Source organism: Podarcis gaigeae, assembly GCF_964106915.1.
Source record: "Podarcis gaigeae genome assembly, chromosome: 4".
Lineage (NCBI taxonomy): Eukaryota > Metazoa > Chordata > Lepidosauria > Squamata > Lacertidae > Podarcis > Podarcis gaigeae.
The window spans coordinates 106,709,988-106,734,929 of NC_139677.1; the positions used below are offsets into that span (position 1 = coordinate 106,709,988).

A 24,942-nucleotide genomic window follows, 5' to 3' on the forward strand; every position below is an offset into this window, starting at 1 on the left:
TGGCCCCTTGTAAGGTCGTGTCGGCGTGGATGTTAAAATCCCCTAGGACAAACAAACTAGGTGTCTCCAGGAGAACATCCGCCATGACCTGGAGCAGCTCGGGCAGGGAATCCTTGGTGCAGTGGGGAGTTCGGTACACCAAAAGGAATCCTGTACTGTCCCTATTGCCCAACTTCCAGAACATGCACACGAGAACTGGGTCTTCCCAATAGGACGTCTGCTCCACAGGGTAGGACACAAACCAATGCCTTCAAGTTTTATTTTTTTAAAAAAAAGGACTGACTAAACATGCAGAAGAACTTTTTGATAGCAAGAGCTCTTAGTGGATTGTAGTCCCTTGGGAGTGCTGGAATTTCCATTCTTTGAGGTTTTCAAATGAAGTTGGATGGTCATCTGTCATGGATGCTTTACTTGCTATGCCAGCATCACAAGAGGTGGAATATATTGCACCAGGGATCACTTCAAGCTCGAAAATTCTACACTTCTGTGATTCTCCTCTGTATGAATTCTTTGATGGTAAGTGAGACTGGACTTTTGACTGAAGCTCTTTCCACATTCCGCACACTGATAGGGTTTCACTCCTGTATGAATTCTTTGATGTGAAGAGAGATTGAAGCTCATACTGAAGCTCTTTCCACATTCAATGCACTGATAGGGTTTCTCCCCTGTATGAATTCTTTGATGGGAAGTGAGATTGGAGCTCTGACTGAAGCTCTTTCCACATTCCATACACTGATAGGGTTTCTCCCCTGTATGAATTCTTTGATGTTTAGTGAGATCGAAGCTGCTACTGAAGCTCTTTCCACATTCCACACACTGAGAGGATTTCCCCCCTGTATGAATTCTTTGATGCTTAGTGAGAGAGGAGCTGCTACTGAAGCTCTTTCCACATTCCACACACTGATAGGGTTTCTCCCCTGTATGAATTCTTTGATGGGAAGTGAGATGGGAGCTCATACTGAAGCTCTTTCTACATTCCACACACTGATAGGGTTTCTCCCCTGAATGAATTCTTTGATGGGAAGTGAGTTTGGAGCTATCAGTGAAGCTCTTTCCACATTCCACACACTGATAGGGTTTCTCCCCTGTATGAATTCTTTGATGTTTAGTGAGATCGGAGCTTCTACTAAAGCTCTTTCCACATTCCACACAGCGAAAGGGTTTCTCCCCTGTATGAATTATCTGATGGGAAGTGAGACTAGAGCTCATACTGAAGCTCTTTCCACATTCCATGCACTGATACGGTTTCTCCCCTGTATGAATTCTTTGATGGGAAGTGAGGTGGGAGCTCATACTGAAGCTCTTTCCACATTCCACACACTGATAGGGTTTCTCCCCTGTATGAATTCTTTGATGTTTAGTGAGATCGGAGCTCATACTGAAGCTCTTTCCACATTCCACACACTGATAGGGTTTCTCCCCTGTATGAATTCTTTGATGTTTAGTGAGATCGGCGCTTCTACTGAAGCTCTTTCCACATTCCATGCAGCGAAAGGGTTTCTCCCCTGTATGAATTATTTGATGGGAGGTGAGATTGTAGCTCATACTGAAGCTCTTTCCACATTCCATACACTGATAGGGTTTCTCCCCTGTATGAATAGTTTGATGTTTAGTGAGATTGTAGCTCATACTGAAGCTCTTTCCACATTCCACACACTGATAGGGTTTCTCCCCTGTATGAATTCTGTGATGGGAAGTGAGACTTTGGCTGTGACTGAAGCTCTTTCCACATTCCACACACTGATAGGGTTTCTCCCCTGTATGAATTCTTTGATGTTTTGTGAGATTGGAGCTGCTACTGAAGCTCTTTCCACATTCCACACACTGATAGGGTTTCTCCCCTGTATGAATTCTTTGATGGGAAGTGAGAGAGAAGCTCTGACTGAAGCTCTTTCCACATTCAATGCACTGATAGGGTTTTTTTCCAATGAGATTTTGTTGATGGGAACTGGAATGGGAGCTCTGACTGCAGCTCTTTCCACATTCCAAATTTTTACTTGCCTTCTCCACTCTGCAGATTGTGTTGTGGTCACCTTTGTTCTTGCTTTCCAATTCATAACAATCTGCAATGGAGAGAAAAAGGAATTAGAGTCTCAGGAACAAATGGATTTATTATTGGATTCTAATCATTGGTTGAATGTTGCTTTGTTTGAAGTAAGTTACTCATTTTATAAATTTTGTACCTTTTGTAAAATTTTTGTACTTTTTTCGTTGGATTATATTGTTGTTATTATTTTTTTTGGAATAATTTTTTATTAGGATTTTTTTTCAAAGGTTACAGAAAAAAAGATATAAATCAAAACAGAACAATCAAAAAAGAAAAAGAAAGAACAATATATAAATAACAAACATCATCCAAGAACAAAAAAACAAGAAAAAAACAAGTCAAGCCTTTACATCACTTGCTTTCATTCGCTTACTTCCTTGACCTCCTCGCACCTCCCATTTTTGTATTCTACTTCAGTTAGATATTTCAGCAAATCCTTTCCAGCTTTGTTGGACTCGATGGCCCTTGTGGTCTCTTCCAACTCTATGATTCTATGATTCTATCTTAATAATTTATCTTAATATACTGTGATTTTGCATTCTCTTCTTTAACCAATTCATTTTTGCTTAATCCTTCATATCTTTTCTGCTAAAACCAGATAATTTTATTCCAACATCTTTCTAACATTCCTTAATTTTACAATATTTCTGAAGATAAACTTTAATTTTTTTCCAATTAGATTGTTGTTATTATTACCCTTGGATTATATAAACATCAGCTTATGAAATGACAAATCCATGTGCAGTGATCCTTGGGTTGCGAAAACCTCAGGATCTGGCCGGACATCCGGAACGTATCCCATTCGCAACCAGAGGTACCACTGTATATGTGTTGGAGGCTTCCCAGATTGGCTGGGGCAACCCAACCAGATGGTCAGGGAATAAATAAAAATTCTTATTATTACTATGACTATCACTGCTAGTGCTACCTGAGATTCAGTCAGCCTGGCTCTTCTCTGGGGCAGATGTTTTTTGGCCCAGTCATGGCATCCCATCCATCTCCAGTGTCAGTCGTCTCTTTGGTCAACCCAAGACTGACAGCAGCAAAAACAAAAACAGGAAACCTGACAGAAGCTACTTATCTTTCCTAACAACTCTGAAGCTGACATTTAAGATGCCTGGGCAGTTCAGATGAGCCCAACTGTGGTAGAAGGAGGCAGAACTGGAGGAAGATTGTTCACAGAAAAAACTGTAACCTACTATTTCTTGTGGGGGTGTTAGGTTCCCAGGTGTTGTAGGGGGCGCTGTGAAAATATATGAGATTTGTCACATAGAGGTATTTTTTGAATTTCCTGGCAGATAGGACGATCCCACACGGAGGCTTACCAAGAGAGGCCACGATCCCCCAATTCTCCTCCATGACGTCCTTATGCAGAGCTCTCTGGTCAGGATCCAGCAACTCCCACTCCTCGTCCGTGAAACGGACAGCGACATCTTCAAAGCACACTGGACCCTAAAAGAAAAAGGGAAATTTCCTCCTCTGAGACAGCAGAAATATGATCTGCTACACAATGCTCTGTTTTTTCCTTCTTGTTATTCCTCTTATTATGCTGTGTTATTTCAATAGCATTGCTTTGCTGCACATTTTAATTATGGGCACCTATTTTAACGCTTTAATTGAATTCTTTTATTCTGCATTTTAAGTGTGGGTATTCGTCTAATTGCAAATAGGTGGTACTCCAGCTTATGTTTACGTTTTTCTGCCTACGCAAGCGTTCCAGTTTCCCCGATGGAAGGATCCACTTTCTCCTCTCCTCCTGGGTTGTTCTGGGGAGGTTCCCTCCCAATGCCCTATAGCCAAATTCAAGGGGTTCATGGGGGCATGGAGAAGGGGAGGAATGGGGGGCAGGCCCCATTTTGCAGCAGATAGGGCTGGCTAGGTGAATCCTGAACACTATTTGTTATCGTCTGTCCGCTGCTTAGAAGCCTATTTTAGCACTCATTGATGAATATAGAAATACAAGAAGCCTAGTTTGGATGGCCATCTGTCTTGGAGGATCTAGCTGAGACTCCTGCAATGCAGGGGGTGGGACTTGATGACCCTTGGGGTCCCTTTCAACTCTAGGATTCCATAAAAACTGCAACTACAGATGAATCCTACTGTCAACATTCAGAAGGCTGGAGTCACAGAGTTATGTGGGCAGGAAATCCCACAGTTCACAGCTGGAGTTTACCCTTTATCAGCAAGAACACGATGTTCACAGACTTGGCTGAGTTTGAGGCATAATGAGAACAGCAGCTCATTCCATGAGCCTCTTCATCCACAAAAGCAGTTGCTGAGAGTGAAGGCCCCCGGCTCCCCACAGCTTTCCAAGTCCCCACCTCTCTGGGGTTTCTGGCAAGCGATTGAACAGCGTGCCAGTGTGCAGCCTGCCTTTGCTCCTCCATGTTAGACCTCTCTTGGCTCTGAGAGACAAGCAGGGAGGGTGGATTCTGGCAGAAGGAGAGGGAGCCCCCGGTGGCTCCTCCTTCTCCTGACTCACCTCTGCCTCTCGACCTTCCTCTCCCACTCACTTCCTTCCTCTTCTGCCTCTGATTCTGCGCTGCATTCTGCCACAGAGTCTCCCAGCTCACTAAGCCCTGTTTCCCCTTCAGCTTCTGACACCTCCTCTTCCCAGGCTTCTCCCTCTTCTCCCTCTGACCGCTCATCCTTCCTCCACCTCCACTCCTTCGGCTCTGAGCCATCTTCCCTTCCTGGTTCCCCGGCTGCTTCCTCCCACCATTCCTCTGTTCCCAACCAGTCCATGACACTGCTCCATCCCTTGGCCTCTGTCCCCACAAGGCAGCTTCCCCTGACCTGATCTGGTTCCACAGCTGCTGCTTCCCTTCTGCCCCCATGAAAAGGCGGATCAGGAGGTCTTGCCGGCATCATTCTTTCACCTGCAAAAGAAAAAAAGGTAAGCAGGATGCCAGGAGTGCCTGCTTCTCTCACAGAGGAAACAGGACATCTTTAACTACAGATGGGCTTTGAGAAAGCCTTACCTGCTGAGGGCAGTTGAAGGTTTGTGCCCATTTCATGTTAGGTGTGCAGAAATACATCTCCCCTCCTCTGAACCCTTGTTCCCAACCCCCACCCCTCCAAAAAAAGAAAAACAAGATGAAAAGAACCCTCAGATGAGTTGGAAAACCAACAGAACAAGACCAAATGGAGAAAAGCCACCTTCCTCCTTACCCAGTGGCCTCTCTCTGGTGTCCAACGGAGGCCTCTCTGCCTCACAGGAATCCAGGTCCATTTCTGCAAAATGATCCCTTTTCTGAAAGAACAAGAATTCAAAACAGTAAATGAAAGGTGAGAAATATTAGAAATATTAGAAAGAGAACGCAAAGACAGATACTTTAAGTGTGTCAGACCTCATTCCCCGAAAACGGATGGGCCATCAGCAGACCATTTTTGGATGTTCTCCATCCTGTTTGGAGCTCCTTGGGAGTATCCAGAGGAAAGTCTCTCTCACCTGCTCTCTCTCCTCTGCCTGACTCAGGAGGAAACCTTCGGCCAGGGCCACTGCCTGAGAACTGGTCTCTGCTCCACAGTCCCTCACCCAGCTCTCCATCTCCGGGGGAAGGACAGCCAGGAACTGCTCCAAGATCACCAGGTCCAGCATCTCAGCTTTCGTGTGATTTTCTGGCTTCAGCCACCGATGATCAAGGTGGTAGAGTTGGCTGCAAACCTCTCGGGGCCCTTTGGCCTCCTGGAAGCAGAACTGCCTCAACTGCTGGCTCTGCACCTCTGAGCGGAGAGTGTCCTCCTCACCCAGGATCTTCTGCACAGAGTTTTCCAAGAATCCCCCACTGCTCCCAGTTTGGATGGCATGGCCTCTTCCTGCTCCAGGGCCAGCTGTGTCTCGCTCATCCATCTGTGCTCTCAGGAAGCCTCTGAGAGATCGGAAGGAACCCTTTGATCTTCTGCCAAGTTCTGTCTGTCTGAATGAGAAACTAGCAAATCCTACAAAGCAAATACATTGTTCTGTTACAAAAGTTGTACAGTATCAGGAGAAGAAAAAGGTTCCCTGAGCAAGCATGGATGAGTCTTGCAGGGAACCAGGGTAGGACTGCACCACAGCCCAGACTCTGAGCTATCTTTCTAAGAAGGAGGAGGAGGGGGGGGGGAGGAGGAGGAGGCCTCTAGAAGGGAGATTGTCGAAATGTGGAGGCAAGCGAAGAGATCAATGCGAGGCGAATCAGCCTGGTTGCTCCTTCCTTCCAGTCAATGCATGAAATCAGAACTGACTGACAAGGGAGTCATTGGTTCCTAGTGAAAAATGACTACGTGTGTTGAATCTGAATCTCCTTCCTTGTAGCTTGAAGCCATTGGTTGGAATCCTGCGCCCAGGTGATATGGCTCTCCTAAAGGCCGGCCTCACTATACACTGCCTTTGTTGATCTAAAAGCAGCCTTTGATACAGTCTCCAGAACCAGACTCTGGGACAGGGTACCTACATAGAATTAAGAGCTTCTGCTCTTAATTCAGGCACTGCACGCAAACACGGCTCTTAGAGTCAGGTGTAGCCGCCTAGGACACCTAACGGACCCTATTAAAACCTCTAAAGGAGTCAGGCAAGGGTGCCTATTGGCCCCTCTAACATTCAATTTCTATCTAAATAATTTAGTATCTGCACTCCATGACTCATAACTCCACCCTCCGAAGCTTGCAAATCGGCATATTTCGGTCCTGCTATGTGCCAATGATGCAGTGATTTTATCTAGAACCCCCATTGGACTCAAAAGAGCACTAAGAAAGCTTGCAGCATACTGTGAATTTGAATGTCTCAAAATCAACTATCAAAAGACCACGATACTTGATTCTGGGGGAAAGCCAAAGCTTAAAAGTTGGGAACTCCAAGGCCATAAATTAGAACAAGTCACAAACTATATCTAGGAATGGTGGTACAGGCCTCAGGAGCTAACAAACTATACATAAACTCCATCGGGAGTTCAGCGGAAAAACCTGCAAATTGATGAAAGTGGAGGCTAGCATCTGCCTTACAAGCCTGGTAGATGAAGGGAATGCAGTGGATTTAGCCTACCTTGATTTCAGCAAGGCATTTGACAAGGTGCCCCATGATATTCTTGTATTTACCAGAAGCTGGTAAAATGCAGTCTTGACTATGCTACCACTCAGTGGATTTGTAACTGGCTGACTGACCGAACCCAAAGGGTGCTCATCAATGGTTCCTCTTCATCCTGGAGAAGAGTGACTAGTGGGGTGCCACAGGGTTCTCTCTTGGGCCCGGTCTTATTCAACATCTTTATCAACGACTTGGATGATGGACTCAAGGGCATCCTGATCAAATTTGCAGGAGACACCAAACTGGGAGGGGTGGCTAACACCCCAGAGAACAGGATCACACTTCAAAACGACCTTGACAGATTAGAGAACTGGGCCAAAACAAACAAAATGAATTTTAACAGGGAGAAATGTAAAGTATTGCACTTGGGCAAAATAAATGAGAGGCACAAATACAAGATGGGTGACACCTGGCTTGAGAGCAGTACATGTGAAAAGGATCTAGGAGTCTTGGTTGACCACAAACTTGACATGAGCCAACAGTGTGACGCGGCAGCTAAAAAAACCAATGCAATTCTGGGCTGCATGAATAGGAGTATAGCATCTAGATCAAGGGAAGTAATAGTGCCACTGTATTCTGCTCTGGTCAGACCTCACCTGGAGTACTGTGACCAGTTCTGGGCAACACAGTTCAAGACGGACACTGACAAACTGGAACGTGTCCAGAGGAGGGCAACCAAAATGGTCAAAGGCCTGGAAACGATGCCTTATGAGGAACGGCTAGCAGTAAAACTAGCTAAAATGTACAAAACATGTAATAAGTGTTGAAATGTAAAGAAAAAATTGTCTAAAGGGAATAGAAAGAAAGATATAAATATTGTCAATATAAAATTAAGAAATGCGTAACTTAAATTATAACTACGGATGATTTACGGATAAGCTGGAGGAAGTCCTAAAAAGGAATAAGCTGTGAAATTTTGATGTGAAACTAATATGTTGTTTTGTGTGGGTTTTTTTCCTTCGATGTAAATTAATAAAAATTTATTTCAAAAAAAAAAAGGAAATGTAAAGAAAAAGAAGGGACATTCTATCATATGTGGTGGGAGTGTAAAACGGTGAAAGGCTTCTGGGAAATGATATATAATGAACTGAAAAATATGTTGAAATATACGTTTATTAAGGAACCGGAGGCCTTCTTATTGGGATTGGTAGGAAATGAGATAAGTAAGAAAGACTGTAAACTTTTCCAATACGCAGTTACAGCAGCGAGAATACTTCTGGCCCATAAATGGAAACAGGAAGAGTTACCGACGGTGGAAGAATGGAGACTGAAATTGACTGATTATGCAGAACTGGACAAACTAACAGGGAAGATCCGATATCAACGAGACCAAAAGTTCATCGAGGACTGGGGAAGATTTACAGATTATCTGAAAGGCATATGTGATGAACAGATAACGTTTGTTGGTTTTCAAGAGACTGTGAAAAACAGAGGAATAATGTTAAAAAGAAAATAAGAGGAGGGAAGGAGATATCTAAAGGCAATACTAAGTTAAGAAATGCGTTAATAATATTGATGCAAACGAAAGATCGGCAGAGGAGCTGAGGGAAGTCAAAAAAAAGAGATGAATGTGTGATAAAATATGAATAGATTGTATAAAAAATGGTTGTTGTTTTTTTTCTTTTGTGGAAAATGAATAAAAATATTTTTTTTAAAAAAGGAGTGTGGTGGAGTCTCCTTCTTTGGAGGTCTTTAAGCAGAGGCTTGACAACCATATGTCAGGAGTGCTCTGATGGTGTTTCCTGCTTGGCAGGGGGTTGGACTCGATGGCCCTTGTGGTCTCTTCCAACTCTATGATTCTATGATCAATCTACAAATGGCTGAAATTGAATCTGCTACCCCGAGGGTTTTGCCCCTCAAGCTCTTCTAAGTCTGGGCTTGGGCCAGGCCAAAGCTACAGTCAGGCTAAGAATATTAGACACCAAGAGACAACAGGACTGCGCAAGGTGCCCCAACCATAAAATTGGAGAAATCGAAAAATATATAGCCGCACCGGCAGAATATCTCTTCTTTCTCACATCTAGAAATGCAAGAAGGGCCTTTACGCTCGCCAGAAGCTCGGCTCTTCCATCGCTGGTCCTGGATGGAGCCTTTAGAAAAGTCCCGTATGCTCAGAGACTTTTCACCTGCCCATTGGGAGAGATAGGCAGCCAAAACACTTGTTCTTTAGACGTCCCTTTTACAAAGAGGCACGTCGTAAGACCATTGGTCCCCTGCTGGTCAGGCTCGCTGACCTCCCGCAAATGCAAAAATTAGACCTTTTCCTGTTAGGCAAAGATCAGAAGATGACCTGGATGGTGGCCAGATTCTGTGTACAGATCTGTAGGCGCAGACCATCTCCCACCTCAAAATAGTCCGTCATGAAAATCCCCAAACTCGGTTTCATGGGTGACTCTGAGTCAACTCCCTGGGATAGTTTGTTGGTGTACATTGTTTTTAAATTTGTTGTTGTACACAAATTGCCTGTTTTACTTCTGTGACTGTACCCCCAAGTGTTTTTTATAAGCTGCTCTCTGACCGTAATAAATTATCTAATCTGACATGGCTCTCCTGTCTCCTCTCTGTCTCCTCTCTTTCCCATGTAAACATACCCAGCTCCTCATAAAGCTTGGCTTGATCTGCTTGGCTGGCCTCCTCTGCCAATAAGGAGAAAGAAAGAAGGGAAACAAAGAAAGAGGTTTGGGAGCAACCATTCATACACGTTTCCTCTGTTGTGCAATGACGCTGACCCCTGTCACACACAGCAGAAGTCGGACTGATAAGCTTCTTTACAGAAGCTAGATTTCTATCTTCAATTCAAAATCCTTTATTAGGCATAGGACACCACACATCGACAAACAACATATACAAACTGTATATCATACGGGTACAGCAAACACAATTTATCCTAGTCCTATTCTTAACTCCCAGAAATTAATCAATTTACATGAATAATTTAATACAATTTAATATAAAATAATAATACAACACAGCAACGTCACCTACCATTAGAAACCACTAAGTCCCCTTATCATGGCCCATTCTTTCATCATGGACAGCTCTTAAAAATTCGGCCACTATTAAAGTAATTTGATCATCGCTGTCCGCCAGCATGTCCTGGACCGCTGGTTGAGTACAAATCTGTTTATTGAATTTTAGGGCCTCATATAATTGTATTCTGGCATAACTGCCAAAATCACAGGAGAAAAATATATGTTCTAGAGTATCGAGTTCCTTTTTCCTGCATTTGCAGAGACGCTCAGATTCTGGGATAGCTAAATATCTTCCTCTCACTACCACCGAGGGAAACATGTTAAATCTGACCAAAATAAACAGCCTACACAATTCATGTTTCTTCAGATTTGTCATGTATCCCTTTTGGAAATCTCTACACAAAGGGAGATTTAAGTGAATAGGAGAGCAGGTGCTGTGCTTTGCAACCTCAAGCATTTCAATCTGCTGGATTTCCCAGGGGGCTCTGAATAATTGCTTTTCTGGAAGGGGGCGGTAACCTCCCCCCCCCCCCCAAGATCTAAAGGAAGGAGACAGTTCCTGCGACCTCGCCCCTCCCTGGCAGGACCCCCTGCTCCCTGGGACCCCCCCACACCTTCTCCCCACTGCACCCTCCTGGGGGGGGGAGAGAGCAGACTCACCAGATCCCAGGAGAGGATTGCCCTTCCCAAAGGAGTAAGCAGCGTCTTTATACAAATGCAGAATATAGAGTCCTGTAGTTGCAAACCTCGCGCAACCTCGCCCCTCCCTGGCAGGACCCCCTGCTCCCTGGGGCTCCCCCCCCCATGAGCCACCCTCCCCTGCTGCAGCCCTGGGACCCGCCCCCCCTTCTCCCCACTGCACCCTGGGGGGGGGAAGGAAGAGACTCACCAGATCTCCGTGGAAGAGAGCAATGCAGGATTTGAAATAGCAGAAAGCAACCCCCCCTTACAGGAAGGAGAGGGAGGGGCTTATGTTCTGGAGGACCTGGCCCCCATTTACTTCCTGTCCTCTCTAGGAATGCAGCTCAGTTCCCTTTAACCCTTGCCAAGCCGAGTCCACCCTGCTCAGTCCTCTCTGCCTTTTCTCTCCTGCATTGCACAATCCCAGAGATGCTCATTTTATTTTTGCTCTTGGCTGGTCTGTGATCCGCTCCCTCCCTTGGCCAGAAACTGGAGGAAGAGGTTGCAGGGAAAAGGGGTTTGCAGGAAGCAAGGAAGCTCCTCCTAGAATGGGAGGGAGCCCCCTGGGTCATCTATTCCAGCCCCCCTGCAAGGCAGGAATCCAACCTCTGCCTAAAAGCCTCCAAGGAAGGAGAGTCTGCCATCTCCCAAGGGATTCTGCTGCTCTTCCCGTCAGAATGTTCTTCCTGCTCTTTAGGCAGCAGAAACTGCTTTCTGGTCCTCTGGGTCCCTTATTCTGGGTGCTCCCCTCTAGGGCAGGAGAAAACAAGCTGGCTCCCTCTTCCATGGGTCAGCCCCCCAGATATTGAGAGGTGGCTCTCAGGTCTCCATCCAGGCAGGTCTCAGCTGAGAGGGGAACAGGAAGACACGCTGTCCCTGCCTCTCCTGGGACTACACATTGCTGAGCTGAAAAATGCAGTAAAGTGCACATTTTGAAGGCTTTGGGCATGTTATGTTAATCGAGAAATCTGAGGGCTCCCTTGGACAAAAAGCAAGGACACCAGCCAGGAATATCAGAGCAAAATAGCAGCCAGTAGGCTTGGTCTTTCTTGAAGACTGTTGAGACAGGACTCCCACCTGCCACCAGCTGCAACAAGATGGAAGCCCCAAACAGCAGAGCCTCCAAACTTTTATCAGCTGCTAATCCCCATGTTACACCCCCCCAAACTACATCACTCATACATCATGAAAGGGGAGGTCTGGTGGCAGTAATCTGAGCATCCTGGACCCTGCCCCATGGTTCTCCTTGCCCTCCACCAAACACCCATCAAGTGTAACAAAAGAGATATTTACATTTCCCTGTTTCCCAGCGAAGTCAATCACACCCTTTTGTCTCCATCTGGGCTTGTTATTTCTGGAACGGCTACCTGTCCAGCACTCAGGTATCAGGATGCCAGGAATCATCACTCAGGTAGAGGGGCTGCTGAGTAGCTGAGCTCACATGTCTAGATGAATTTCTGAAGTTTTCCCAGTGAGCCAGTAGATAAGGTAAAGGTACCCCTGCCTGTACGGGCCAGTCTTTCCAGACTCTAGGGTTGTGCGCTCATCTCACTCTATAGGCTGGGAGCCAGCGCTGTCCGCAGACACTTCCGGGTCACGTGGCCAGCGTGACAAGCTGCATCTGGCGAGCCAGAGCCGCACACGGAAACGTCGTTTCCCTTCCCGCTGGTAAGCGGTCCCTATTTATCTACTTGCACCCGGGGGTGCTTTCAAACTGCTAGGTGGGCAGGCGCTGGGACCGAGCGATGGGAGCACACCTCGCCGTGGGGATTCGAACTGCCGACCATGCGATCGGCAAGTCCTAGGCGCTGAGGTTTTATCCACAGCGCCACCCGCGTCCCGAGCCAGTACATAGATAACTTTATCAGTGAATTCTTACATTTGGTATTGTGCAGCAGAGGCCCTTTGAGCAGATAGGAAGAAACTGTGATGAAGTGTTTTGTGGGGACAAGTCACAAATGTCACAAAAGTGATGGTGCCGATTTTGGTAGTTGGCTGCATGTGCATGATATCTGCTGCAGGGGCAACCCCCTCAAAAAAACCATACATAAATTCCTGCAACAGTTTGCCTTCCAATGTCCGGCTATACCTCTTGGCTCATCCTACAAACTTTGCTGGGGGGCTGTGTTCCCCCTCCCAAAGCAAGGACACACTCTTAGCACCCGAAAGCTGTACCACCTCATTGCTGCTGCCGGGGGTGTGAGGGTTTATATAGTGGTGGGTGATGCCCTTTTGGAATATTTGGCCAATTAAGTGAGGCAGGGAATCCCTCAAGGGACGGAGCAGCAGCTGATTTGCTACCTGTGCTATGACACCCTCCTCTCAGCTGAGCAGGTACCCTGGGGGGACCTCAGAAGGGAGGTCTTGTGGCAGGAATCTGAGCATCCTGGACCCTGCACCATGGTTCCCCTTTCCCTCCACCAAACACCCATTGAGTGTAACAAAAGAGATTGCTGGAGGCAGGGGTGGGACCTGTTGGCCCTGAATATCTGGATTGGCCAAGCAGATGAAATGGGTAGAAGCATCTCAGCCAGTGGGAAAGGCAGCCATATTGACTATGGCAAGCATAGGCAAACTCGGCCCTCCAGATGTTTTGCGACTACAATTCCCATCATTCCTGACCATTGGTCCTGTTAGCTAGGGATAATGGGAGTTGTAGTCCCAAAACATCTGGAGGGCCGAGTTTGGGGATGCCTGCACTATGGGTTGTGGACACTCCATCTTTGGCGGTCTTCACATACCTGTCAACTGTCCTGCTTTGAGTGGGACGTCCTGCAATTCCAGAAGCCACCCTGGCTTCTGATTGGCTCCCAGGATGTCCTGTTTTGGCTCCCGTGAATGTGTTGCCCCAAAAGACGCCCATTTTGGGGGGTCCTTGCTCTCGCGTGATTTACGTGACTCATTCAGGAGCGTGGCCCCAAAAGTCCCAGGTCCCAATTTCCCTCTGCAACATGTTGGAGGGAAGGCAGAGTTTGGGAGGACAACTCTCTTCATATTCTATGGCTGTGGGTGACAGGAGAAAGAGTGGACGATGTCAGAATCTTCGGAGGGCCAGCAGAGGAGCCTCCCTTGGATGAATCACCACACCCCCATAGTGGCCGTAAAAGCAGGTGAGCAGTGAGTCTCCCCCCAAGTTTTAAAAGGAGTGCTGCATTACTAGGCTGTCTCACAGGATGCTTTTTATTATGTTTTTATCATTGTTGTTCTGTATTGTGCTTTTAATGTTGTACTTCGCCCTGCGATATTCTGATAAAGGGGGTATATAAATTGAATAAATATTATTATTATTATTATTATTATTATTATTATTATTATTTCCCTGCATTCTGGAGTGCCAAGTCTTTTTGAGAGAACTGCTGTGGAGCTGAGATGAAGGAGGAGAGACCATTTCCTCTCCACCCAGCAGAGTTTTGGAACTCCAGGAAGACACAACCTGAAAGACAGTGCGCTATTTTATGAAAAATTTTATAACTCTTTCTGATGTTATATGATGTTATGATGTATTGTAATTTTCATAAAATGTATACATTGCTTGATTGTAAAAACACACTCTTTCGTCTCCCATGCCCAGAATAAATGCTAAAAGGCTGAACTCTGTTTCTGCTGCTTCTCTCTCATTCCCTTCCTTAGTTATGACAGGACAGCCCAGCTTCCTTCATGGCTTCATACTTTGATATAAATGTTTATTAAGATTTTTGTAAAAGAAAAGCATAAGTAACAAACAACATTGCTTATATCATAACAAAATTTCATAACTTGTTTAGACTTCCTCACGTCTCCTGCTCCCACTTACATTGTTAAAAAGTTTTTTCAAGCAAATTATCATCTTATTTACAATCTTATATCCACTCGTTTAAATATAATCTAATAGTTCTCCCAAAGGGTTTGTCTTTTCCTTATTCTCACTTATCATCTAATTCCAATCTAGTTTAGTGGTGGCCAATTATTTATGATCAAGCATCCTTCTTAACATTCAATCAAATTACAACATTTTTGTAAATAAATTTTAAATTTCTTCCAATCTTCTTCAATCCTTTCTTCTCCCAGGTCTCGGATTCTGCCAGTCATCTCTGCCAGTTGCATATAGTCTATCAGCTGCATCTGCCATTCTTCCAGTGTGGGTAGATCTTGAGTCTTCCAATTCTTGGCAATGAGTATCCTTGCTGCTGTTGTTGCATACATAAAAAATGTTCGGTCCTTCTTTAACACCTTCTGGCCGACAATACCCAGGAGTAAGGCCTCTGGTTTCTTAGTGAAGGTATACTTAAATACCTTTTTCAACTCATTATATATCATTTCCCAGAAGGCCTTCACTTTAGGGCAAGTCCACCAGAGGTGAAAGAATGTTCCTTCATTTTCTTTACATTTCCAACATTTATTATTAGACGAATGGTATATTTTGGCAAGTTTAAATGGGGTCATGTACCATCTGTATATCATTTTCATTACATTTTCCTTCAAAGCATTACATGCAGTGAAGTTCAGCCCAGTGGTCCACAACCTTTCCCAGTCCTCAAACATAATGTTATGCCCAATATCCTGTGCCCTCTTTATCATAGCAGATTTAACCATTTCGTCTTGTGTGTTCCATTTTAACAGCAAGTTATACATTCTTGATAGTACCTTAGTCTTTGGTTCTAACAATTCTGTTTCCAACTTCGATTTCTCCACCTGGAACCCTAGTTTTTTGTCATTTTTAAAAACTTCTTTAATCTGGGCGTAATGTAACCAGTCTCGCACTTTACCCTCCATTTTCTCTAAACTCTGCAATTTCCAATTGTCACCGTCTTTTTCTAATATTTCCCAATATTTTGGCCATTTGGCCTCCATATTGGGTCTTTTTCGGGCCTTGGCTTCCAGAGGGGACAGCCACCTCGGAGTTTTGTTTTCCAATAAGTCTTTGTATTTTGTCCAGACATTGAATACTGCTTTCCTGACAATATGGTTCTTAAAGGCCTTATTGATCTTAACTTTGTCATACCATAAGTATGCATGCCAGCCAAAAGCATTGTTAAAACCTTCCAAGTCCAACACATCAGTGTCTTCAAGAAGTAGCCAGTCTTTTAGCCAGCAGAAAGCTGCGGCTTCATAGTACAGTTTTAAGTCTGGCAGGGCGAAGCCCCCTCTTTCTTTCACATCAGTTAATATCTTAAACTTAATTCTGGGCTTTTTGCCCTGCCAGACAAATTTAGAGATATCTCTCTGCCACTTCCGGAAACACTCCGTCTTGTCCACAATTTGCAATGTTTGAAACAAAAACAACATCTTTGGCAATACATTCATCTTAATAGCAGCAATTCGGCCTAACAAAGAAAGCTTCAATTTTGTCCAACTGTCCAAGTCTCTCTTAATTTCAGACCAACATTTTTCATAATTATCCTTAAATAGACTCAGATTTTTTGCTGTTATGTTTACCCCTAGGTACTTTACTTTTTTAACCACAGTTAGTTCTGTTTCTCTCTGAAACCGTTCTGACTCTGTATCTGTCAAGTTTTTCCCCAACACCTTGGTTTTCTGTTTATTTAGTTTGAATCCCGCCACCCGACCAAAGTCTTGAATCAGTTGTAATACTCTTTTTGTACTAGATTCTGGCTCCTGCAAAGTCAAGACTAGGTCATCTGCAAAAGCTTTAAGTTTATATTGTTTTGCTCCGACCTGAATCCCTTGCACCAACCGGTCCCCTCTAATCCTATTCAAGAGCACCTCCAGAACCGAGATAAATAACAGAGGGGAAATCGGGCAGCCTTGTCGTGTACCTTTTTCAATTTTAAACTCTTCTGTAACCACATTGTTAACTATCAATTTTGCCTTCTGTTCTGAGTATATTGCATCAATCCCATTCTCAAAACCCCGTCCCACTCCCATTTCTTTTAAATTTCCCTTCATAAATTTCCAAGAGATATTATCAAAGGCCTTCTCCGCATCTATAAAAATTAACACTGCTTTTGTGTTTATGTTTGTTTGCAAAAGTTCCTGAATGTCAATGATGTTCCTTGTGTTGGCAAACATATGTCTACCTGGGAGGAAGCCTGCCTGATCTTTATGAATTACTTCATTTAAAACTCTTTTAAGTCTGCTTGCCAAAATATCTGCGAATATTTTGTAATCCACATTTAAAAGGGAGATGGGACGATAGTTCTTGAGTTGTGTCTTCTCAATTTCCGATTTTGGTATCAATGTGATGAAAGCTTCCTTCCACGATTCCGGCGCCTTCTTTCCCTCCATAATTTCGTTACTGACCTCCATCAATGGTTGTATCAAATAATCTTTTAATGTCTTATAATACTTGGAGGTCAGGCCGTCTGGCCCTGGAGATTTGCCCAATTTCATGTTCTGAATGGCTTGTTCAATCTCTTGTCGTGTTATTTTGCTGTTCAGGAGTGATCTATTTTCTTGTGAAAGTTTTTTAAGTCCATTTTTTTCCAAAAATTGTTTAATCTCAGCCTCATCCTGCGGCCCTTGAGTATATAATTTTTTGAAATATTTCTGAAAACACTTTCTAATCTCCACGGGGTTCTGAATGTTTCTTCCTTCAATTTCCAAATTTGTGACTACATTTAACTTTTGTCTCTTCTTCAACTGCCAAGCCAGCAGTTTCCCACATTTATTTGCTGATTCAAAAGTTTTTTGTTTCATTAGTTTGATCTTCCATCCTATTTCCTGGTTCATCAGTTTAGAATATTGTGCCTGATGGAGTTTAATTTCTCTCAGAATCGGCTGTGACTTCGGATTCGATCTTAACTTCTTCTCTAACTCTTTAATTTTCTCCAAGATCTTGTCTTTCCTCTCATTTTGTGTTCTTTTTTTTACAGCATTCTGTTGTATCAAGAACCCCCTCATCACGGCTTTGCTTGCGTCCCAAATGATTCTTTTTTCCACCGTAGTGCTCATGTTTATCTCAAAGTAGTCCTTCAAAACTTTTTGGGCCTTCTTAATAATCTCCTGATCTCTAAACAAATTGTCATTCATCTTCCATCTAAAGGAACCGGTTGGTGATAGTGTCATGTCCATTTTCAGTGCATTATGGTCGGAGCAGGTCTTTGGGCAGATTTCCACTTTCCTGACCTTGGGTGCCAGACCTCTAGTTATCCATATTTGGTCGATTCTTGTCCAAGTCAGCTGGGCTTCAGAGAAGAATGTTCCTTCTTTTCCCAAGGGGTTCTTCATTCTCCAAATGTCAATCCAGTCCATATTGTCTGTCATTTCAAAAAAGGTCTTTGGTAGTCTGCCATCTTTCGTAACATTTTGGCTTTGTGACTTATCCATGTAAGTTGATACGACTCCATTCATGTCTCCCATCATAATGATGTTGTCATAGTCCAGATACTCCAGCATAGTCTCATGCAACTTCTTATAAAATTCCGATTTTCCTTCATTTGGTGCATAAATTCCTAATAGCAGAATCTTCTCTCCTTGGTGTTGTATTTCGATTGCCAAAATTCTTCCATGTTCATCTTTAAATAGAAATTTAGGTGACAGGCTCTCTTTTGCATAAATCACCACGCCTCTCTTCTTTACTGTGTCTGAGGATATAAATTCCTGACCGAGTCTTTTGTTTATTAACACTTTTCTATGGAGCCTAGTCACATGTGTTTCTTGTAGGCAAATAATGTCCAATTGTTCCTTTTTTAATATATGAAAAATTTTCCTCCTTTTTTCCGGAATATTACAGCCATTTATGTTCCAACTCAACAGTTGCAGAGACATCCTGAATAAATCTGGTTATTTTTCTGGGGGTGGTACCTTGTTCGCTGGGTCTTCAGAATCCAAGGGTGCCGGTGCATGGCTTCATACTTTGGTCTGTGAGCGAGGGGCCACTTTTCCTCAGTTCCCCTCTCTCTTAGCAGTCCCACTCCCGAGGTATTTTCCTCTGTATGCCAGACCCAGGGGATCATCTGAGTCCTTTTCACTGACTCAGAAATCTCCTTTTCCTAGAAAATCTCTCCCCTCCCAAATGGAAGGAGACCCCAAAAGAAGAGTCTTCCCATCTGAACACTCTCTCCAGACCCTCAAGATGGACTTCCTATCTCAGCTACGACTGTTAATAGAGGATGAGCTGCCTCACTTCATGAAATTAAAAGCTCGCTCCTTCAAAGTATTAGAGTTCAAAGACTGTGATAAAAATGAAAGAAGAGCAAAGGGAGAACAATTATCGTGGTTCTCAAATGATGGATAACATAGGTTACTACAGGAGTAAGAAAATAAAATTATAATTACAATTATTATTTATACCCCGCCCATCTGGCTGGGCTTCCCCAGCCACACTGGGCGGCTTCAAATAAAATATTAAAATACTAATACATCAAACATTAAAAGCTTCCCTAAACTTGGCTGCCTTCAGATGTCTTCTAAAAGTCTGGTAGTTGTTGTTCTCTTTGACATCTGGTGGGAGGGTGTTCCACAGAGAGGGCGCCACTACCGAGAAGGCCCTGTGGCTGGTTCCCTGTAACTTAGCTTCTCGCAGTGAGGTAACCTCCAGAAGGCCCTTGGTGCTGGACCTCAGTGTCTGGTTAGAACTTCAAAGGTAGCTCCATGTAGAGCGCATTGCTGTAGTCCAAGCAGGAGATAAACAGAGCATGCACCAATCTGGTGAGGCAGTCCGCAGGCAGATAGGGTCTCAACCTGCGTACCAGATGGAGCTGAGAAACAGCTCCCTGGACAAAGATTTGACCTGTGCCTCCATGGACAGCTATGAGTCCAAAATGACTCCCAGGCTGCACACCTGGTCCTTCAGGGGCACAGTTACCCCACTCAGGACCAGGAAGTCCTCCATACCTGCCCCCTCCTGTCCCCCAAAACAGTACTTCTGTCTTGTCAGGATTCAACCTCAATCTGTTAGTTGCCATTCATCCTCCAACCACCTCTAGACACTCACACAGGACTTTCATTGCCTTCACTGGTTCTGATTTGAGAGGTAGAGCTGGGTATCATCCGCATACAGATGAACACCAAGCCCAAACCCCCTGATGATCTCTCCCAGCAGATGCATGTAGATGTTGAAAAGCATGGGGGAGAGGATAGATCCCTGAGGCACCCCATAAGTGAGAGCCCAGGGTTCTGAACACTCATCCCCCACCACCACTTTCTGAACACAGCCCAGGGGGAAGGAGCGGAACCACTGTATGACAGTGCCCCCAGCTTCCAGCCCCTCAAGACGGTCCAGAAAGATGTTATAGTTGATGGTATCAAACGCTGCTAAGAGATCCAGCAGAACTAGGAAACAGCTCTCACCTTTGTCCCTAGCCCGCCGGAGATCATCAACCAGTTCGACCAAGGCAATTTCAAGTCCCATGTTGAGGCCTGAATCCCGTCTGGAAGGGATCCAAATGGTCCGCTTCCTCCAGGCATGCCTGGAGTTGTTCAGCAACCACTCGCTCAATCACCTTGCCCTAGAATGGAAGATTTGAGACTGGGCGATACTTGGCCATCGTGGCCACATCTAAAGATGGGTGCGGGAAGGCTCCCTCACAGAGGGAAGCATTCACCACCCCACGAAGCCCATCGCACAGCCCTTCTCGGCTAGCTTTTATAAGCCAGGATGGACAAAGATCAAGGAGACAAGTGGTTGGTTTCACTCGTCCAAGCAGCCTGTCCACATCCTCGGGGGTAACAGATTGGAATTGATCCAACACAACTTGACTAGACAGGACTCTAGCACTCTCCCGCCCTGCTCCCACAGTGGAGTCTACATCTTCTCGATTCGGAGCGACTTTGTCTGCAAAAAACTTTGCAAAATCATTGCAGGATATCATGTGGCATGTACTGGGCCCTAATGGAGCAGGTGGTACTGCTAAATTGTGAACCACCTGAGAGAGTCTCCTGCTGCTGTTTTCTGCAGATGTAATAGAGGCGGTGAAGAAAGTCTTCTTGGCCGTGGCTATCACCACTTGGTAGGCTCGACATTGAGCTCTAACCCATATCCGCTCAGCTTCAGAATGGGTTATCCGCCACCGGCGCTCTAGCCGTCTCAGCGATTGTTTCATCACCCTCTGCTCTGAACCACGGGGCTGTCCGGGCTCCATGGAATCGTGGAGGGCGCTTCGGAGCCAAACAGTCAATAGCCCTGGTTAACTCCACATTTCAGCGGGCCACCAGGAATCAGCTGAATGGCCATCAACATGGGATGAAACATCCCCTACTGCTTTCTGGAAACCATTTGGATCCATTAAGGGGCTGACCATCTGAATCGGTCCCACCTCCCTGAAGAGGGGAAGGTTTGCAGAGAAGTCCAGTTGCACCAGGAAGTGATCTGGCCATGGCACTTCTTTAGTTTCGCTTTTACTTAGTGTCAGATCACCAACATCCATAGAGGTGAACACCAGGTTTAAGGCATGTCCACGGCTATGGGTTGGGCCAAACAGATTCAGGGAAAGCCCCATGGAGGCCATGCTTTCCACGAAGTCCCAAGCGGCCCCTTATAAGGTCGTGTCGGCGTGGATGTTGAAATCCCCTAGGACAACCAAACTAGGTGTCTCCAGGAGAACATCCGCCACGACCTGAAGCAGCTCGGGCAGGGAATCCTTGGTGCAGTGGGGAGGTCGGTACACCAAAAGGAATCCTGTACTGCCCCTATTGCCCAACTTCCAGAACATGCACTCACAGAACTGGGTCTTCCCAATAGGACGCCTGCTCCACAGGGGAGAACACAAACCAATGCCTTCAAGTTGTTTTTTTTTTAAAAAAAAGACTGACTAAACATGCTGAAGAACTTTTTGACAGCAAGAGCTGCTAGTGGATTGTAGTCCCTTGGGAGTGCTGGAATTTCCATTCTTTGAGGTTTTCAAATGAAGTTGGATGGTCATCTGTCATGGATGCTTTACTTGCCAGCATCACAAGGGGTGGAATATATTGCACCAGGGATCACTTCAAGCTCGAAAATTCTACACTTCCGTGATTCTCCTCTTTATGAATTCTTTGATGGTAAGTGAGACTGGGCTTATGACTGAAGCTCTTTCCACATTCCACACACTCATAGGGTTTCTCCCCTGTATGAATTCTTTGATGTTTAGTGAGACTGGACTTATGACTGAAGCTCTTTCCACATTCCACACACTGATAGGGTTTCTCCCCTGAATGAATTCTTTGATGGGAAGTGAGATTGGAGCTATAAGTGAAGCGTTTTCCACATTCCACACACTGATAGGGTTTCTCCCCTGTATGAATTCTTTCATGTTTAGTGAGATCGGAGCTTCTACTGAAGCTCTTTCCACATTCCATGCACCTGTATGAATTATTTGATGGTAAGTGAGCTTGGAGTTTCTCCCCTGTATGAATTCTTTGATGTGAAGTGAGATTGTGGCTGTGACTGAAGCTCTTTCCACATTCCACACACTGATAGGGTTTCTCCCCTGTATGAATTCTTTGATGGGAAGTGAGATGGTAGCTGTGACTGAAGCTCTTTCCACATTCCACGCACTGATAGGGTTTCTCCCCTGTATGAATTCTTTGATGGGAAGTGAGACTGTGGCTGTGACTGAAGCTCTTTCCACATTCCACGCACTGATAGGGTTTCTCCCGTGTATGAATTCTTTGATGGGATGTTAGAGAGGAGCTCGTAATAAAGCTCTTTCCACATTCCACACACTGATAGGGTTTCTCCCCTGTATGAATTCTTTGATGGTAAGTGAGACTGGACTTATGACTGAAGGTCTTTCCACATTCCACACAATGATAGGTTTTCTCCTCTGTATGAATTCTTTGATGGGAAGTGAGATTGTAGCTGTGACTGAAGCTCTTTCCATATTCCACGCACTGATAGGGTTTCTCCCCTGTATGAATTCTTTGATGGGAAGTGAGACTGTGGCTGTGACTGAAGCTCTTTCCACATTCCACGCAGTGATAGGGTTTCTCCCGTGTATGAATTCTTTGATGGGATGTTAGAGAGGAGCTCGTACTAAAGCTCTTTCCACATTCCACACACTGATAGGGTTTCTCCCGTGTATGAATTCTTTGATGGTAAGTGAGACTGGACTTATGACTGAAGGTCTTTCCACATTCCACACAATGATAAGGTTTCTCCCCTGTATGAATTCTTTGATGGGAAGTGAGAGAGAAGCTCTGACTGAAGCTCTTTCTACATTCAATACACTGATAGGGTTTCTTTCCAATGAGATTTCGTTGATGGGAACTAGAATGGGAGCTCTGACGGTATTCCAAATTTTTACGTGCCTTCTCCACTCTGCAGATTGTGTTGTGGTCACCTTTCTTCTCGCTTTCCAATTCATCACCATCTGCAATGGAGAGAAAAGGGGATTAGTGCCTCAGGAACAAATGGAGCCCCCAGTTAGGAAATAATGCTCATTAAATTTGTTGTAGAGAAGGCAATGTATTTATTATTGGATTCTAATCATTGGTTGAATGCTGCTTTGTTTGAAGTAAGTTACTCATTTTATAATTTTTTTACTTTTTGTAATTTTTTTCTACTTTTTTCATTGGATTAGATTGTTGGTATTATTACTTTTTCATTTTTATACAGTAGCACCTCGGGTTACATAACCCTCGGATTATATAAACATCAGCTTATGAAAGCGACAAATCCATGCGCAGTGATCCTTGCGTTGCGAAAACCTCGGGATCTGGCGAGATCTCTGGAACGGATCTCATTCGCAACCAGAAATACGACTGTATATGTGTTGGAAGCTTCCCAGATTGGCTGGGGCAACCCAACCAGATGGTCAGGGTATAAATAAAAAATATTATTATTACTATGATTATCACTGCTAGTACTACCTGAGATTCAATCACCCTGGCTCTTCTCTGGGGCAGATGTTGTTTGGCCCAGTCATGGCATCCCCTCCATCTCTAGTGTCAGTCGTCTCTTTGGTCAACCCAAGACTGACAGCAGCAAAAACAAAAACAGGAAACCTGACAGAAGCTACTTATCTTTCCTAACAACTCTGAAGCTGACATTTAAGATGCCTGGGCAGTTCAGATCAGCCCAACTGTGGTAGAAGGAGGCAGAACTGGAGGAAGATTCTTCACAGAAAAAACTGTAATCTACTATTTCTTGTGGGGGTGTTAGGTTCCCAGGTGTTGTAGGGGGCGCTGTGAAAATATATGAGATTTGTCACATAGAGGTATTTTTTGAATTTCCTGGCAGATAGGACGATCCCAAAGGGAGCCTTACCAAGAGAGGCCACGATCCCCCAATTCTCCTCCATGACATCCTTATGCAGATCTCTCTGGTCAGGATTCAGCAACTCCCACTCCTTGTCCGTGAAATGAACAGCGACATCTTCAAAGCACACTGGACCCTAAGAGAAAAAGGGAAATGTCCTCCTCTGAGACAGCAGAAATATGATCTGCTACACAATGGTCTGTTATTTCCTTTCTGTTAATTGCTGTGTTATTTCAATAGGATTGCTTTGCTGCACATTTTTATTATGGGTACCTATTTTAATGCTTTAATTGAATTCTTTTATTCTGCATTTTAACTGTGGGTATTCGTCTTTTTGCAAATAGGTGGTACTCCAGCTTATGTTTACGTTATTCTGCCTACGCAAGCATTCCAGTTTCCCCAATGGAAGGATCCACTTTCTCCTCTCCTTGTCAGCTGTTATGGGAAGGTTCCCTCCCAATGCCCTAGAGCGAAATTCAAGGGGTTCATGGGGGCATGGAGAGGGGGAGGAGTGGGGGGGCAGGCCCCATTTTGCAGCAGATAGGGCTGGCTAGGTGAATCCTGGAAATTATTCGTTATCGTCTGTCCGCTGCTTAGAAGCCAATTTTAGCATTCATTGATGAATATAGAAATACAAGAAGCCTAGTTTGGATGGCCATCTGTCTTGGAGGATCTAGCTGAGATTCCTGCAATGCAGGGGGTGGGACTTGATGACCCTTTGGGTCCCTTTCAACTCTAGGATTCCATGAAAACTGCAACTACAGATGAATCCGACTGTCAACATTCAGAAGGCTGGAGTCACAGAGTTATATGGGCAGGAAATCCCACAGTTCACAGCTGGAGTTAACTCTTTATCAGCAAGAGCACGATGTTCACAGACTTGGCTGAGTTTGAGGCATAATGAGAAGAGCAGCTCATTCCCTGAGCCTCTTCCTCCACAAAAGCAGTTGCTGAGAGTGAAGGCCCCCGGCTCCCCACAGCTTTCCAAGTCCCCTCCTCTCTGGGGTTTCTGGCAAGCGATTGAACAGTGCGCCAGTGTGCAGCCTGCCTTTGCTCCTCC

General features: G+C 44.8%; 3 protein-coding genes across 3 annotated transcripts in view; all 3 read right to left on the minus strand.

Annotated features, from left to right (window-relative positions):
- Positions 1–217: 217 nt before the first annotated feature.
- LOC310843330 (uncharacterized protein) lies at positions 218–11,011 on the minus strand. The gene is made up of 7 exons (XM_083736522.1): positions 10,974–11,011; positions 10,745–10,789; positions 5,499–6,010; positions 5,219–5,300; positions 4,844–4,926; positions 3,373–3,499; positions 218–2,063 (listed from the first exon to the last, which is right to left on the minus strand). Exons 3-7 carry the CDS (start codon positions 5,898–5,900, stop codon positions 457–459), a joined length of 2,301 nt encoding a protein of 766 aa, XP_083592648.1. The 5' UTR covers positions 5,901–6,010; positions 10,745–10,789; positions 10,974–11,011; the 3' UTR covers positions 218–456.
- Positions 218–24,942, minus strand: part of LOC310843327 (uncharacterized protein) — a 153,589-nt gene continuing 128,864 nt past the window's right edge. Inside the window, exon 10 of the mRNA XM_083736517.1 lies at positions 218–282. The gene's annotated coding sequence lies outside the window, so the exon portion shown is untranslated. The remainder of the gene's footprint in view (positions 283–24,942) is intronic.
- Positions 18,751–24,942, minus strand: part of LOC310843395 (uncharacterized protein) — a 32,837-nt gene continuing 26,645 nt past the window's right edge. Inside the window, exons 5-7 of the mRNA XM_083736714.1 lie at positions 23,892–24,018; positions 22,098–22,995; positions 18,751–21,986 (exon numbers count right to left, since the gene is read on the minus strand). Coding sequence (XP_083592840.1) covers positions 21,626–21,986; positions 22,098–22,995; positions 23,892–24,018 — 1,386 coding nt within the window. The 3' untranslated portion in view covers positions 18,751–21,625. The remainder of the gene's footprint in view (positions 21,987–22,097; positions 22,996–23,891; positions 24,019–24,942) is intronic.

Excerpts from the sequence above, each read along its gene's own strand:
- LOC310843330 (XM_083736522.1), bottom strand. The coding sequence starts at position 5,900 with ATGGATGAGCGAGACACAGCTGGCCCTGGAGCAGGAAGAGGCCATGCC. Across the intron at positions 5,301-5,498 it reads AGGCAGAGGAGAGAGAGCAG|AAAAGGGATCATTTTGCAGA; the intron begins GTGAGAGAGACT and ends TTGTTCTTTCAG. Across the intron at positions 3,500-4,843 it reads CAGCTGTGGAACCAGATCAG|GGTCCAGTGTGCTTTGAAGA; the intron begins GTCAGGGGAAGC and ends TTTTTCTTTTAG.